Here is a 16,765-nt window from a genome sequence, read left to right as displayed (position 1 = left end):
GGCGGCGGCGGGGACAGGCCGGGCCGCGCTGCCCCCTCCCGCCGTGTGAGGGGGGGAGTGCCGGCGGGGGCTGCTCGGTTACCGGAGGGGGAGAGGGGCGTTAATTCCACCCTCCTGCCCAGCGTGATGCTCCCGGGTTGGTTTTTGGGTTTGTTTGGTTTTTTTTTTATTTTTTTCAGAGAGGCTCGGCGGGTTACGCGGGCAGGGTGCGGGAAAGAGCCTTTCCTCTGCCCGGCGCTTCCTTTGCCCTGAATATTTAAGGTTGTTTTTGCGATTAAACTGGAAAAAATCTTTGGTTAAATCGAACCGTTGACTTGGAACTTTCAGTCAGTGAGTAAGAGTTCTTCCCTCACGGATAGATCCTTAAATAAAACTCGCTTTCTTGAACGGGAGGGAAATAGAAAATGAGAATTTGTTCCGATGATCTCGCCTTGTGTTTGGAGTAAATCCAGCGCTTCCAGGCGTGGCTGCTTTAGGGAGGGGGGCGATTCCCAGGCTGCCCCGAGGCAAGGTGGTTGGAAAGCAACAACGTGTCTTAAAAGCCAACCGGTGTTGAATGCTGGTGCCCAGGTCCTGTTTCTCTAGGTACGCTCGTTGAAGAAGCGTTTATTACATCTAGGAAGAGAATATTCAAGATTAGTCACAATTACGCAGTACTCGAAGGCATGGAGAAATCAGAATTTTATCATTTGCAGCCAGTTAGCTATTCCGGGTCGATGATAATTGCTGCCGCTTACTTGCACAGTTTCTGCACCCAGGAAGCAACTTGAAGGGATTAAAAGGAAACAATGAGGTTTAAAAAATTGGTACTGAGAGCGTCTTGTGGTGAGATGTTTATTTGATGAATTTTGGTAAGTTATTAAAGTCATCAGTAAAGCTTTCTTGGGGATTCTTTCCCCAACACTTCACTGTGTGGGGCTATAAAATAATACAGTCTTCTCCGGAATAAATAAGTTGTGCCTCCTTCGTGTGTTGTTTTTGCGTTGTGAATTTACAGCTTTTCCGTATATAAAGGAATCTTGTTCTCTAGATTCTGAAGAGTTTTGCTCTAGGTAGGTTATTGTTCCGAATTTTGCATGTGCAAATGGTCTTCAAATGATGGTGCAGCATCTTTGTAGGATGCTGTCAGAGATTGAAGGGAGCATGGAGAAAATAAAGTATCACAGGAAAAGATTTTTCCACTTGAAAAGACATCCTGGGTGCATTTGCCAAAGAAATCTGTGTGTTTTCCTCAGAAATGCTGATGCCCCTTTATCATAGGGTGGAGTGTTTTGATTTTGTTCTTTTCTTGGTTGTTCTGTTTTGGTTTTGTTTGTTTGTTGTTGGTTTTTTGTTTGTTTGTTTGGGTTTTGGGTTTTTTTTTGTTATATGATCTCCATATTTAGGCCTCTTGCTTCCAAATCAGCTTCCAGTGTGTGAACCTGAGAGCTGGCAAGTAGCTTTATGAGCCATAGGATCTGGCAGAACGCTTATTTGAGGGATTAGGGTCTGCAGTCTCCACAACCACAAACCTTATAAGAAGTGCTTCAAAGGCAAACAAAAACCATCCTTATAAAACCCCCAGAATTAACCTAAGGAAAGTTGGGGATTTCTGAGTGATGGTATTGTAACCAAATTCTCTTCCCAAGATTCAGTCCTCCTTACGCTGCAGACAGAAGACAGTATAGATGATACAGAAATAAGTTTGTGTTTCAAATACGTGCTGAGGAGGAAGTATTTCTTGTTACCTGGTCTGTCAGAGTGGCCCGGTGGCCAGCACAGGGCCTCTCGTGATCAGGTGTTGCAGAAGTTCAGTTTCCATAAACACGTTTGAATCAACTGATTATGAAAAAAAGAAATTCAAGTAATCCATTCATTTGCTTGAATTAACATTTTAGTGGGTATGATAGATTTTATTGTGAATTTAGACACAATTATTTTTCAGCTGCATGAATAGCTTTATCCCTGTTAACTTCAAAACATCAGTTGACTGATTTTAAATAGAGCTGTGGTTGGTTTACACACTCCCACTCGTCAGCTTTGTTTCTGTCAGTGCGTTGCTTAACTGGGATGTGGCATGCAGAGTCTTGATTTTAAAATACTTGATAAGAATAAATAGAAAATGCTAATACATCCGGGTTTATTTTGGCCTTTTTTAAGGTAGAAGCCTTGAGTGACTTGACTTTTTGTTTTGCTTAGGGCTCAGAGATGGACTCATCGGAACGATCAACAATTAGAAGTGAGCAGAAATCCAGGTAATTTGGGTTGCAAAGGTTATACAAAACTCTCTCTTAATGAAAATCAGAAAACACAAGTGGAAATATATTACTGAAAATTGAATAGAGGAACAACATCCTGCTTAAATTGGAAATGATCCTAGAAAGTAGTTTTTCTGCTGTGTGCTTCATACTCAGTTAAGCTGTTCATGAGGAATATATATATATAATATATATAAGGAATTTATATTACATATATATATAATATACTTGCTGAGAGGAAATAGTTTGTGCTGAATGTAGCAGGAAGGCTACATGGGGATTATCAGCAATGTATTCTTTGTAGGCATTAGCTACCAACCTTATCTACATGCTTATTAATTGCTTTGTCTGAGGCCATTTCAAATTAAACATTATGCTTTTAGCTAGATAGTTTCAGATGATTGTGAAATAAGAGCTGTTAAACATCCATATTCCCAGGAATTAAAAAAATCTGTAGTTTTGAAAGTCAGGAGAGTTCTAAGGTTCTGTATTACTGAAATCCTCATTTGGATACAGTGATTTCACCGTAGGATTTAAGTTCATTTTTACCTCTTTGCAAAGTAATGATGAAAGCCAGACCTTCTCGGCTGTTTCTTACTTAGAAAGTAATCTGTGGTTAGTAACATCTGATTCGTGGGCTAGAGGATCCCTTGATCTGAAGAAGCATAACTGTTTTCTTATGTTCATGCATCCTAAAGTGAGAATAAAACATACTCTTTTTCCCAGAAAAACAAGGAGACGTTTCTTTGAACTACTGTGACTTGTCCCTTTAAAATAGTTCTATTTACTTTCTATCAGACGTGCATTAAGTAAATCATTGGACACTCCTTGACTACTTTTTCCAGAATTTCATTTGAAGTGATGTTTGGCTAGCCCAGTGGACTGATAATTGTCAATTTGGATCTCAGACATTAGTGATTGGAAGTTGTTGCCGTCTTTTGGCTTAAATTAATTACGCACAGTTGTCTGAAGTGCCAAGAAGACTTAAAGTACATTGGGGGTTTGGGGAAGGCTGTGAACTGCTGCCAACACCATTCTTCTGGGTAGAAGTGGAGAGCAGTTCATTTTGGTTGGTTTGTTCTTTGCACAAGCTTAAATAGTTCCTCTGGGCTTCTGGAGTCAGTCGTGAGATCTTCAGACAAGTCAGAAAATGCGCTGTAAAAAAACCCAAAGGTCTTTGTTTTCTGTTTTAAAGAAAATTCTTAAAAAGTCTAATAAGAAAGCAGCCTCGGGACCTTCTTCTTGTAATTGGAACTGGGGTGAGTGCTGCAGTGGCCCCAGGAATCCCCGCGCTGTGCTCCTGGAGAAGCTGCATCGAGGCTGTGATCGAAGCAGCTGAACAGCTGGAGGTGCTTCACCCAGGAGATGTTGCTGAATTTCGTAAAAAAGTGATCAAAGATAGAGACCTGCTTGTGGTCGCACACGATCTCATCAGGAAAATGTCACCAGTGAGTCTGTAACTTACGTTGCTTTCTAAAATTATTATAAACTTGTAGTTAGTTATCAACAACAATTCTTTTCAGCTTTCTATGACTTGAAGATTTTCCTGGTAAAATTTGAAATTTTGCTGGTAATCAGTACACTGTACGTTTTGGAGAGGCTAAAAACTCCTTTTTAGTGTAAGAAAGCTTTCATCGTGATTAATGCAAGCAAGACTCCTGACTAGTAAATATTCACCATAACGTTTCTTGGGGGTGGAAGAGGAATTTTTTTGCTCTGCTGTCTAAAGAAACCCTGAAAATACAGGGAGACCTTGACCCTACTGACAGCCTTAGATCATACAGACTTAATCGCTGCTGCCACTTTTCTGGACAGTCCATGCATGCCCAGTTTCTCAGCCATTCGTTTTAGATTCCAGAGATATTCAGACTGTGTTAATAAAACAGTCTTGGAGCTGAAATAATCAGGGTGACATACGTACTGCGAAGTTGTAGGATGTGTCAAGCATTTTGCAACGTGTGGTGAGCTCCTCTACAAAGTGTAGAGGAGGAGGATGGGTGTATGCTTAGGCTTTTGCAGCAGATTTAATGAGTAATACATTTTTCTCAACCAGGAAACAAAACAAAAAAAAAACCCCAACCAACAACCCCCCAAATCCCCCTTTAATAGCATGTCCCAGACTCGGGGATGATGATTTTAGCACACTAACTGATTTCAGAGCAGTGAGAGCGTACTGACAAAGGGGGGGTTTCCAGGTGGTCAGGCCAGGAACTATATTGGGTGTAGAAACAGCCGTTTGTTCTGTGTGTAATACAATTTACTGAGTAGGAATTTGTGTGTTTCACAGAATTGTTACGTGTTCCTGTCAGGCTCAGCAGATGCTCTGGGCTTTTAGGACAGCGTGGCCTTGCGTGTGCTTAGAAGAGATGAGTGAGGATTTAACGGTAGAAAAATGGTTTTGTTTTATTGTACCTGAGAAAACCAGAGTGTTATTTTGAGCTGCATTAAGCGGAGGCAAGAGCACCTGAATAATTTGAGATTGTTTTTGAGGCTTTGTGCTTAGTGCACTGTTTAGGCCTTCTTTGAAAGAGATGCTTTGGCATGAAGTAGAGAAATGATGTGGGTTTTCTCTTGGAGGTGATTCTCACGGTGCACGTGGTCCTTATAAAATGTTTTTCTTTTTCTTTCTTCAGCGTACTGGGGATACGAAACCCAACTTTTTCCAGGATTGCTTAATGGAGGTGTTTGATAATTTAGAACAACATATTCAGAATCCCGTCGTTCTGCACTCAATCCTGAGGCTCATGGAGAGAGGCACAATGGTTCTGACTACAAACTATGATAATTTACTTGAAATATTTGGTCAGCAACAGGGTAAACCTATGGAATCTTTAGACTTGAAAGATAAAGATAAGGTATGATAAGAGCAGTAACTTTTTTAGACTTAATATAAGAGAAGGCAGCTTGTAAGCTTCATTGAAAGATGTTTTCCTGTTTATAAAGAGTGTCAGGGCTAAAACTCCTGCATTGGTAAAGCACATCTATAAGCTAATAGTTATTTTCGGTGTTTTTATTCTGAATAATCTGGTAACAGTTACCAAACAGAGTCTCAGTGACATGTTTATTAACCAGTTGCCCCCCTCACTCCATGGAAAAAACCCACAAACCTACTTAATTTATGTGAAGTGATGGTTCCAGTCACAAACATGATTTCACCTAGCTGGTAGTTAATGTGCTGTTTGTATCTTTTCTGTCAGCATTGCTGGAACTTGCTGCTTGGTTGAATGCTTGTTTAGACCAAAATACTTTCAATATCAGTAATTGCCTCTTCGTTATAATTTAAAGCAAGCTGTGCAATTAGTGATTAAAATTATCTCTTGCTGCAGAAAAGTGCAAAAGAAGTTACTTCTGCTTTAAGTGGTTTTGTGAGTTAGGCCAGCTGTATATTTTTGCGGAATCTCGGTTATTGTAGGATATTAGAGTGTAACAAAAGAATGTAACTTGCGTGATGTGTTTTTAGGTTCTTCAGTGGGCAAGAGGTCATATAAAATACGGAGTTCTTCACATTCACGGCTTATATACGGATCCTTGCGGCATGGTGCTGGATCCCTCGGGATACAAAGATGTTACTCAAGATCCTGAAGTCATGGTTTGTGTGATTTTTAAAATTTTTACTCTGTTTGGCCAAACCGTTCTATTGTAATCCCTGCACAGACGTTACCTAAGGCTAAAGTTTTGTCAGACCACGTAGATTAAGTAATTAGGGAGCAGAAAAATGGCAGCGTTGCTCCGGAAGCCAGCTATGTTGCTAAGCAACACACTCTTGTGTACTGCTGCTTTGTAAATCATAGTCAAAACCCTCAGCTGTATGTTGTTATTCTAGAGTTATTTGTATTCATTTTCTGGAAGAACATTGGCCCCAAAATACCAGACACCAGAACAAGGATTCCTCACCGACTGATTGCTTGGATTCATTTTTTTAGGGGCTTGAGCTGTTACCAGCTCTCGATCCTGGATTTAATGTCATCTCTTAGGTACTTTAGGAAGTGAAACATTTGGTCAAGAATATTAATTTTCCTTATTTACAGATTGACCTAATGAGAGCCTAATATTCTGTCATCATAATTCTTTCAATTTAAAATTCCCTTGTTGGAAATACTTACATGTGTACTTAATTTTGTAGGGTAACTTTGATTTCAAATACATTTTTTTTGTAGAAACAGTCAGTTTGTCCTGATCCTAAAACATGCTGAATTCAGTTCAATAGTGACGTCTGCTCTGTTGCTTCTTTTAAGTCTGACATATTTTAAAAGTTCTCACCTTGGCCCTTTGACTACTCAAGTAAATGTAGCCCTTGTGTGTTTCTATTTCTTAACAGGGAGTTCTTCAAAATTTGTATCGAACCAAGTCTTTCTTGTTTTTGGGCTGTGGAGAGACTCTGCGGGATCAGATATTCCAAGCTCTTTTTCTTTACACTGTAAAGAATAAAGTGGATTTAGAACATTATATGTTGGTGCTTAAAGAGAATGAAGATCACTTCTTTAAGCTCCAGGCAGATATGCTGCTGCACGGAATCAAAGTAGTGTCCTACGGGGACTGTTTTAAACAATTTCCGGAGTACGTGCAAGATCTGACTGCTCAAATCTGCAAGCAGAAAAGTCCAGGTAATGTGTCCTCTTTAATAACAACATTTTGAGTAGGTCCCTGGCAGGCTGCCACGGCAGAACCACCAGCAGTGGGTGTGAAGTGCTGACCCCGGGCCTTGCTTATGACGTGGAGCTGGAACATGTGGCAAAATTGTAGCCAGATTTCTTTCTGTTACGGTCTGGGGATTCTTGGAAATCTAATCTTTAATTCTGAAGTTGTCTTTTTGTGAGCGGTTGTTAAGATGTTTTATTTTCTGTAAGTGTGTGTGTGTGTGTGTGTGTGTGTGTGTGTGTGTGAACTACTTCAGTATGTTGAGTATTGCGTTACATGAAATGTGACATGTCGGTAGAAGAGACTGAACGAATTGGAGGCGTGAACTGGTGGGATGAGCTGGCTGAGCCACAGTTATCTGATTAAACATAGAGCGGGAAATGAAATCAGGACACCCAATAGTGTTTGGTTTAACACAGTTTGGGTAAATGGGTGAAAACCTGAGTGTGAGGATGTTTTGTGACAAAATAAGTAGAAGAGGCTGTGGAATAATACTCCATTTGTGACAGTGAATAGCATTCTGTACAGGGCGTTTAATGCTAAAATGGGAAATAACTCCGTGCCTTTGCTGGAGGTAACAGTCCTGCATCAACAGGGAGCTGAATTTTACTAACGAGGCCCATTCACCTACTTCCCCCCACTGCTCCCTTCCATCCTGTTGTCTCAACTCGTAAAATCCTTTAGCTGCAGGAATTATGAGCTTTTAATACAAACCCAGGGAAAACCAACAACTACATGTTGAAGGAAAGAGATTTCCCTAGTGTTTTCCAAAGAAGGACGGTTCTGCTGTGGCTTATCCAGAGAACTGAGGAAAATAACTGGACCTTGGGAGGAGTACTGATTCACAGTTCTCCTGTTTGTCATGCCAGTGAAATGTTTTGTCTAGAGTTACTCCCAAGTGGTGCATAGCAGGAACCTTCTCCTTGTCCTCCTTAAAGAAAATTGGAGGTGTACGCCCAAATTCTGTAATGGATTTTGTAACTGGGTGAATGTTACATTTAGGCTGGATTAGATTTTTCTTTCCATGAAGGCTTGAAAAAAGCATTTTGTATCTCACACAGCCTTTGGGTTTCAGGATGTTTGTCTGCAGCGTAGACAAAAGTGAGGAGGGGTGCAATTTCAGACACTGAACAAGCCTCAGCCTGCTCGTTTGTTCTTGACATGCTGCTCTTGGGGGACGTGGCTGAGGGACTTAGTCCGAGCAGAGTCTAAAGCCCGTTGAGTCTGGTGTATCCAGTTTTCTGCAAAGCAGCCATTGATCCCAAAACAGAGTGCAAGGTACATTTACATAAGGTCTAAATGGAATTGACTGCAGAATGAGAGTATGATGCTTCCCTTTTCATTTGGTGGAATTACTGATTGCCATAATATTGCAAGAAGAGGGACCTTACCCTGACTTTGAAATCTTGATCTCATTTACAAGTCAGGATCCTCAAATCCCAGAATCATCTCGGCTGGAAAAGCCCTCGCAGCTCCTCCAGTCCCACCATGACCCTCCCCCTGACCGTTCCCAACTCCCCCAGACCCCTCAGCGCTGGCTCAGCCCGACTCTTCAACCCCCCCAGGGATCCCGGGGACTCCCCCCTGCCCTGGGCAGCCCATTCCAACGCCCAACAGCCCCTTCTGCACAGAAATCCTTCCTCAGAGCCAGCCTGACCCTGCCCTGGGCAGCTTGAGGCCATTCCCTCGGGGCCTGGCGCTGGGGCCTTGGCTCCAGAGACTCATCCCCCCTCTCTGCCCCCTCCTGGCAGGGTTATATGAAAAGACATGAGAAAAGCAGGCCCTGATCATGATAGGGGACTTCAGCCACCTGGACATCTGCTGGAAAAGCAGCACAGCCAACTGCAGGCAGTCCAGGAAACTACAGGAATGGGTTGAGGACAACTTCCTAGTGCTGGTGCTGGAGAGCCTGACCAGAGCGGGGGCACTGCTGGGCCTGTCCCTCGCTGTCGGAGAGGACCAGGTTGGCGGGAGCCTGGGCTGCAGCACTCCTGCCCTGCTGCAGTTCTCTGTCTCCAGATGAAGTGGCTCAGCCACTACCTGTCGTATTTGAAAAGTCATGGCAGACTGGGGAAGCTCCCAGTGATTAGAAAAGGGGAAACATAACCCTCACTTTTAACAAGGGAAAAAAGGAGGAGCTGGGGAACTAGAGGCCAGTCTGTCTCCCCTCTGTGCCCCCTGGGATCATGGAGTGGATCCTCCTGGAAATTTTTCTGGGGCAGATGGAAAACAGAGAGGGGATTGGTGACAGCCAACAGGACTTCGTGAAAGGCAAATTGTGCCTGACAGGTGTGGTGGCCTTCTTTAACGGGGTTACAGCACTGATGGGTAAGGGAAGAGCGAGTGCTGGCATCTACCTGGACTTGTGCAAAGGTCTGACACTGTCCCACCTGACAGCCCCGGCTCTGAACTGGGGACGGGGATTTGATGGGCAGAGCACTCGGTGGATCAGGAATTGGCTGGATGGTCACACGCAAAGAATCACCGTCACCAGCTCTGTGTCCCAGTCAGAGCAGTGATGAGTGGTGTCCTCAGGGGTTGGCACCAGTTTAACATCTTTGCTGGGGACACCGAGCTGTGTGGTGGGGGCACAGGCCGGGGGAAGGACCCAGCCAGAGGGACCTGGGCAGGCTGGAGAGGGGGGACGGGCCGACCTCAGGGGGTGCAACAAGGCCAAGGGCAAGGTCCTGCCCATGGGCCGGGGCAACCCCAGCACAAACCCAGGCTGGGCCAGGAGGGGACAGGGACAGGACCAGGGGCAACGGTTTAAACTGACAGAGGGCAGATTTAGATGAGACCCAAGGCAGAAATTCTCCCCTGTGAGGGGGGTGAGGCCCTGGCACAGGCTGCCCAGAGAAGCTGTGGCTGCCCCCTCCCTGGCAGTGTTCAAGGCCGGGTTGGACGGGGCTTTGGGCAACCTGGGCTGGGGGAAGGTGGCCCTGCCCGGGGCAGGGGGTGGCACTGGGTGATATTTAAGGTCTTTCCCACCCCAGACCATCCTGTGATTCTAAATACAACCTTGCCCTTTCGGGTTGTTACATAGAAGTATAAAAACCTGGATGCTCACTTGAGCTGTTGCTGTCTCTTTCCACTTCTCTAGATGCTGATCGAGTGGACAGCACAACACTGCTGGGTAAGTAATGTTGTTTTCACAGAAAGTTCCATAATCTATCAGAGAGATAAAAGTAAGTCTCTCTTACTAAGTAATTAAATGATTGTGCAGTCCTCTGATTGAGCTTGAAAATTCTGTTTAACAGATTCTCTTTTTACCCTCTTACTTTCTTTCTGCCTGTTAACAGGTAACTGCTGGTTGCCAGCTGTCAATAAAATGACAAATAATAGAATGGAAAAGCTCCATAAAGTGTATATAAATAAAGTTATTAATGCTGATTAGAGTATTCTAAGGTAATACTAACATCCATGAGGGTTTGGCTTAAATTTGCAAAAATATTTTTGGCTATTTTGAATATTTTCCTTAAGAAGACGTAGAAAAGTGAATCTCAAGCTTAAGTGTGTGGTGCCGAAGGTGAACTTTTGGTTAATTGTTGTTCATGTATCTGTCTGATACTTGTGTGTATAAGCAGAGCAATAATACATTCCAATTTCTGGTATAAAACAGGAAAAACTTCCTGTGAAACCACACTTCGAAGGTATTTGTGCTGTAAACAATATGAAAATTGTATAAAAGTATAATTTCATTATTGCATGTCAGAGTCTGTGGCATGGCAGGAAATGAAACCCCCTCCACTTTTTCACAATCAAAAAGTACACAAGGTCCAAGATACTTGGGGGCAGCTGTGAAGTCAGAGATTACTTCTGTAATCCCAACCAGATTTTAAATTTATCTGACTTTCTGATGAGTTCATCAATCTCTTTTTCATTAAAGTACAATCAGGCCTCAGTGGAGAAGGAACCAAAAACCTGAGCACAATTTTTTCCAGTACAACTTAACATAGAGCTCCTTTCCTGACTTACTAACACCCTCCTTACAAGTAATTTTAGCACCCTTGTATTTTGGAATACATAGCAAGTAAAAAGAAAAGAGATAATTATTCCTTAACAGAAATTTGTATAAGCCTGAAAAAAAAAAAAACAAACCCCAAAAATTAATCTGTCTGGAGTTTTAAGGGATGGATGTCCTGGTTTTGAAGGAATTTCCCTTCTATTCATTTTTATTATCCAGCTGTGCTGTTTATACTTTCAACAGTAGCTCACACCAAGAATTTTTTTCCTCTGAACAAGAGATCCAAACTTTTTAAAAGAAGCTTCTCATCTCTGAACAGCCCAGGCATTGTCACCCATAATCCAGAACTAAGCTTTTTGTACAGTTGGCTACTTCCTACCACAGCTCAGTGCTGGGGAAGAGCACAACATCCCTGAGCTGCCGCAGACTTGCCGTAGGGTTAGAGTTCAGAATCCAAATCCAAGAACCTTGGTCAACCGGTATTTTATCTTAATATTTGGTGCTTATAATAAAAAGTACACAAAGCACACATATGTAGCAATGTTAATTTTTTTTTTTTCCCCCCCCTCCTTCCACAGGAACTTCGTGTGTGGACTGTGCCAAAAGGAAGTTAGGAGAAAATGGCACTGACTCTCCTAAGAGAATCAAGCAGTCAGACAATGGTATAGCCACTATTTAATGAAAACCCCACCCAAACAGAACCCAGCCCAGAAGCTTTTTAACAGTAGGTGTTTTACGTCTGCTGCATGGGAAGTTTTAGACTGAGTATTTCCATGGTTTTAAGTGGAATAAAACCTGTGCATTTTAGCCTTTTGTTTTCTAGAGCTGTAAATGTGTGCTGTACGGACAGCTTGGGAGTCCCCCTCAGCACTTCCATGCTGCTGCCCTACCTGCACGGTCGTTTAGGACCAGGTGAAACTTTTCTCTGCCTGTGCTTCAAGCCAAGGTAATGTGTGTAATCTGTGAAAAACTACTTCTGGCATACCTGCGAGTTGCCCCTCACATGGTTTTCTCTTTTCATCAGCTGAACTGCAGTTTGGCTGCAGGGCTCTGTCAGCACAAGGCTGCTCACAAGCTCCAGATTCCCAAGCTGTTGGGAGCAAAAATTGTTGTTCCGCATTTATAGAACCCGCATCGTGGTAACCTGCTTGTTTTACACTTTTAGCATGAGTATTTGTTTTTTGTTTGTCAACCTGTTAAGGCATGAGCTCACACGGGGAGAAGAGGGTGCAACAGTAAGGTATCAGCAGGGACATACCCTGGGGCTTACTGACCTACTTGCAGTGTATTTCTGTGGAAATATTTTAAAAATGGTTGGTTAAATGATAAAGTATGCAGCTGGTTATCTTGGCAAACAGATAATGGATAGTCTGGATGCAGCAGAATTAAAACCAGTTAGTGTCTAATCGTGTACCTGTAGACAATCTCTAGCATGTTTGACTTCAGTTAAAGACTCAAAAGGATTAAGGTGCCGTCACTTCACCCACCACCGAGTTGTCTCAGCACTAAACCGACACCGTTACCCGTCCAGTTGCTAACGCAGGCAGTCTGTCATTTTCTAGCCAGCTCACCCCCGCAGGAGAGTTCTTTGTTCTGAGGGTGGCAGCGATGGGGCCGTCAGCTGAGCTTTCTGTCTGAACTGGGGGGGGGCAGCTCTTTTCCTCCCAGGTCACAAAAGCAACTTCTGCTTGTTTAGTAAATTTTTCATTTTGTACACATAGATACAAGGGAGGTGGCTGCTTCTTTCTACACCAATAACTACTGAGAGGCGTCGAGTTTGTGTGGTGCAGAAGTCTTTGTCCCTGGTCTGAAGTAGGTAAAGATCTACAGATTTTGCCTAGAAAAGTAATCTTAAACAGCCCAAGCACACTGACTCTTGTCCCTTCTACCCCAGAGGAAAACCCAGTGGTCTCTAATTGAGAATCTAGAAATCATACGTGGGGGGCTTAGTATGTGAGATAACTGCTTCATGTTATCAGTTCTCAAGGTTTCAGCTGCATTGTTTCAAGAGGTAAAAACCAAACCCAGCCCAAATCCAGCCCATACTCATCCTCACCCTTTGAGAGACTGTATGTATCCACACATGGCTCTTGGAGATGAAGTCTTTTAGCACCACGTGTAGCATTATCTGTGAGACTTTGATCTGCTCCTCCAGTCAGTGCGGAGGGGGCTCTTTGGAGAAGCGACCAGCTCACTCCTTTGGATGCCAACATACTGGCTTAGACCAATTCTTCAAGCTGCAACAAAATTAATCAGATGAGCTATTTTTATGGCCCTGATGACTGTAGTTATTGAAGCCCAACCCTAAAGTTGTACAACTCCTTATTTCATGCCTGAAGTCAGACACACACACACACCCCCCCACCTTTGGCAAGGATCAGCCCACCCCTCCCACTGGTGATTTTGTAGACGCTGCAGAAGTGCACAACAGCCTCCCCCAGTGCCATTTAGGTGTAGCCTGGAAAGCAGGTAACTAAGGAAGGGGTTATTTTTATTCCTCACGTACATAATAAGAAGGTAGAAATGCCTAGTTTGGGTTTTGGTTCCCTCCCCATCAAACAAAACAAACTTGTTGACCGTTTGAAAACAAACTTGTTGACCATTTATTATCCTGTTTTGCTCAAGCTGTGTAATGAAGTTGATAGGACATCTCTGATGACGCCGTACACTCTTTTTTAATAAAATATTTAAAGCCAAATGGGCCATTGTTGTAGGGTAGCTAAAATGTACAGCTTTCACCATTGAGACTGCTCAGTTCTTTACTGTGTTCTTCTATTTCAACCAACTCTTCCCAGCAAATAGTTAAAAAATTACAAACCAACACAAAACTTCTGTATTTGCAACAGAGATTGATGTGGGTCAGAGATGTTTGCAAATCACTAGAGGCTGCTCTTCTAGTCATCCTTCACACTGTTGTATTTCCACAGCTGTCAGTGGATTCTGAATTAAGGGACTGATGCTAACTCATGATTTGCACTCCGGGTAAATCATTTTATTTAACAAAGTGTGGCAGCAACATTAAGTATTTGATAAATATCTATCTCAAGTGTCCTGCTCCCACCAGGCCTTCCTTGCACAGTAACCCCCTGTCCAGACACCCGGTGTTGTGCACCACAAGCACAGCGTTAGCAACATGTTACAGAGGAGATATGGTTAATCAGCACGGTGGACAAAGGGAAGGGAGGGTAACAATGGAAGAAGATATAATTACAAACAACACACCGAGGTGGAACACAAGCCAGAGGAAGTGATTTGAGCCCTCTCAAACTGGGTTCTGTAACCAACGTCTTTAACTTGGCTGCTTAGATGAAGCATGGCCAACACAAACCTGAGGTACTGGCACAGCTACGTAACAACAATCTCAACTGGAAACCAATATCCTTCTTCCTAAGAACTTTTAAAGTTCAGCCTGTACAGCATCACACTCACACCTGCTTTATTATTTCTGCTTTTGGGGGGGGTGTGTGTGTAGAATACCTCAGAGGTGAATTTTTTCCAGGTTACATCACACCTCTGGAGAGAGATGGTGAGCTTTTGTAATGTTAACTCCTGTTTTCTTAAGGTTAGAGTGGAAGACTGAAGTCTCACTGAAAGGATGTGATATTGAGCAGATTGCAATATTGGTTTTTAAAAAACCCCAGGAACTAATCTTATCCAGAGGCAAATAGGTGCAGCTGGAACACTAAAGAGTGGAAAGGTCTTGCCTCGTGGTAGCTGCATCTAAACAGTGCACTGGAGCTGTGGCTAAACACATTACTTTCAAGAAAAGCAAGAGGCTTTTCCTTGCTGACAGGATGCTTATGTGAACCTCTGCTCCTTCATCTTGAGGCTAAAAAAGCCCCAAAACAGTTAAAGAGAAAACTTTGCATACCAGAAGGTCACAACCTCTGGCTTGCTCTTATTTGTTAACCAAACTCAATCGGTGAATAAGTTACTTCAGTATTTTAGAGAAGTGCTTGTTTTGAAAGGGAACCGCTTCTCTATCAACCTGAACAAGCCCCGTTCCAGCTCAGATCTGTAACAGTCAGCCGTGAACCTGAGATTGGCCCTGAAGTCACCCACACGTCATTCCGGAGGGGAACGGGGCGTGTGCTCTGTCCTCTCCTGCTCGCTGCTCTCTGGGTACTCGGTGAGATCCAGGGTCAGTACCCGGCTGAACATAACGTCATCGCGCTGAGAAGAGGAGGATCGTACAATGTAAAACGTTTCTGTTATTGGAAATAACCATTTCATAAATAACTGAGAGATACAACAATGAGCTTCAGTTACCAAAACGATCTTTACACCCAGCCAGTACCTGCACTCGCTTCTGAACACAAAGTAGTTCAAATCTGGCAACACAGCTGTGATGCACTTAAGGTGTAAATCAGTACTTCAACAAAAACCAGAGTGCATTATTTAACAAAATCTTATAATAATTAATTGTTACCTCTGGACACACTCCAATCAATGCATCTGCTTTGGAATAAAACTCTTCCTTTAGAGAAATAACTATCATTTGAAACTGCTCATGTGCCTGTTCTCTAATGAAACTTGATACCTTTGGAAAGAAGCCAAATATTTCAGTAGGTTAGTTCTGGCAGACTTAAACCATGCTCTAATTAGGGAATGAGGAGGAACTAAACCAGGTTAGCTGCAGAATTCAGTAACGAAATAGGATAAAATTTAAAAATAAAATGGTTTTAAGACAGGTAACTTTGCATGTTCTTAAGACAACCCCTCAGATTTGCTTTTTGAAACTGTGTAAGAAAATAATCGTTCAGTGAATAAAGTTACAGAAAAAGGCTGGTGCCAATGAAAAATCTTTTACTCAAACTACAAAGAAAGGTGGAAATTCCTGAGTAAGGAAAAAAAAAGTGTGAAAAGGTTGTTACTGGCAGTATACCAAGATCTTAAATACACCTCAGTTTGCTGCAGACAACATTTTTTTTTGGTGATCTGCAAAATAAATGTACAAATATTATAAATTGGTAACTGAATAAGGCAGTATCCCACAGTATAAATTGTGCTGAATAAAGGAAAAGGAGTACATTTTAAATTAGACTTTTGTCTGCAGAGTTGTATCTACATGATGTGGAAGTAGGGTTTTTTTTAGTGGAAGAAGTGCCTTTAGCGAGTTACGTAATTCACACTCATTTTACAGTATAATTACAACTACTGGAGATCTGCTTTAGTAAATCCTTACATTGAAAGAATGGAAAAAATTCATTCTAAGCAGAAAACCTGAACACCAGTACCAACATAGAGTTTTCCATAGATCCTTTTTGCTCACTTGTGGATTTAATTTCTCTCTCTGAAGGTTTTGGTGCTTTCCAGTAGCAACTGCATCCTACAGGTAAGGGAAGAGATAGGGAGGAAAGACCCTGGCAGCAGGGAAACATTAATTAGATCACTGCAATTTTGCTTTTGCTCATTCAGAAAGGTAAAACGCCTTTCACACGCGCTTAAAGAATAATCCAACTCCCCTTGGAACAATGCCTAGATAGATGTTGAAGCCAATTAAAAGGAATTTTTCTAGGAAGCTGCTATTTTGTCAGCCCCTTCCTGCAGGACAGCTGCTCTCCAGGCGTACCTGAGGTGGAAAGAGCTGCTGCTCTCTCAGCAACGCTGCCCCCAGGCCTCCCTCGGAGCTTACAGAACAGGTGGAAACCCAATTCAGCTTCAGGAAGCTCAGCTTCATTTCCCAGACAGAGGAGATGTGTCCCAAAAACTCAACTGAAGGCTTGATGCAGACTACCGAGGCAATCGCAGGGTTAACCCTAATGTGTAATATAATCCAAGTTTAATAGCTCTTTGGCTATAAAGTATTTATGGATGTTATTTTTATAAATATACATTAGACCAGAACTTGCAACACTTAAGCTTTCTGCGCTAATGTTATTTTCTTGAATATACATCTTAAAAACACACATTATTGTCGCTGATG

General features: G+C 42.6%; 2 protein-coding genes across 8 annotated transcripts in view; one reads left to right on the top strand and one right to left on the bottom strand.

Annotated features, from left to right (window-relative positions):
• Positions 1 to 11,642, top strand: part of FAM118A (family with sequence similarity 118 member A) — a 12,068-nt gene extending 426 nt beyond the window's left edge. Inside the window, exons 1-8 of one of the 7 annotated variants that reach the window (XM_026868638.1) lie at positions 64 to 136; positions 2,180 to 2,234; positions 3,433 to 3,685; positions 4,871 to 5,092; positions 5,698 to 5,826; positions 6,556 to 6,841; positions 9,976 to 10,008; positions 11,418 to 11,642. In XM_026868638.1, the coding sequence (XP_026724439.1) occupies positions 127 to 136; positions 2,180 to 2,234; positions 3,433 to 3,685; positions 4,871 to 5,092; positions 5,698 to 5,826; positions 6,556 to 6,841; positions 9,976 to 10,008; positions 11,418 to 11,518 (1,089 nt within the window). In that variant the 5' untranslated portion in view covers positions 64 to 126 and the 3' untranslated portion in view covers positions 11,519 to 11,642. The other 6 variants (XM_026868643.1, XM_026868639.1, XM_026868641.1 and 3 more) reach the window with 6 other exon arrangements.
• A 2,300-nt stretch (positions 11,643 to 13,942) lies between these two features.
• Positions 13,943 to 16,765, bottom strand: part of SMC1B (structural maintenance of chromosomes 1B) — a gene marked incomplete at its 5' end in the record, with an annotated part of 34,511 nt that continues 31,688 nt past the window's right edge. The window contains 2 exons of the mRNA XM_026864447.1: positions 13,943 to 15,012; positions 15,269 to 15,379. Coding sequence (XP_026720248.1) covers positions 14,905 to 15,012; positions 15,269 to 15,379 — 219 coding nt within the window. The remainder of the gene's footprint in view (positions 15,013 to 15,268; positions 15,380 to 16,765) is intronic.

The sequence above is a fragment of the Athene cunicularia genome (assembly GCF_003259725.1).
Source record: "Athene cunicularia isolate RWA chromosome 1 unlocalized genomic scaffold, athCun1 chr1_part2, whole genome shotgun sequence".
In the NCBI taxonomy this organism is placed as follows: domain Eukaryota; kingdom Metazoa; phylum Chordata; class Aves; order Strigiformes; family Strigidae; genus Athene; species Athene cunicularia.
The sequence above is the reverse complement of the archived record's forward strand: the minus strand, read 5'-3'. Positions and strand labels throughout refer to the sequence as shown.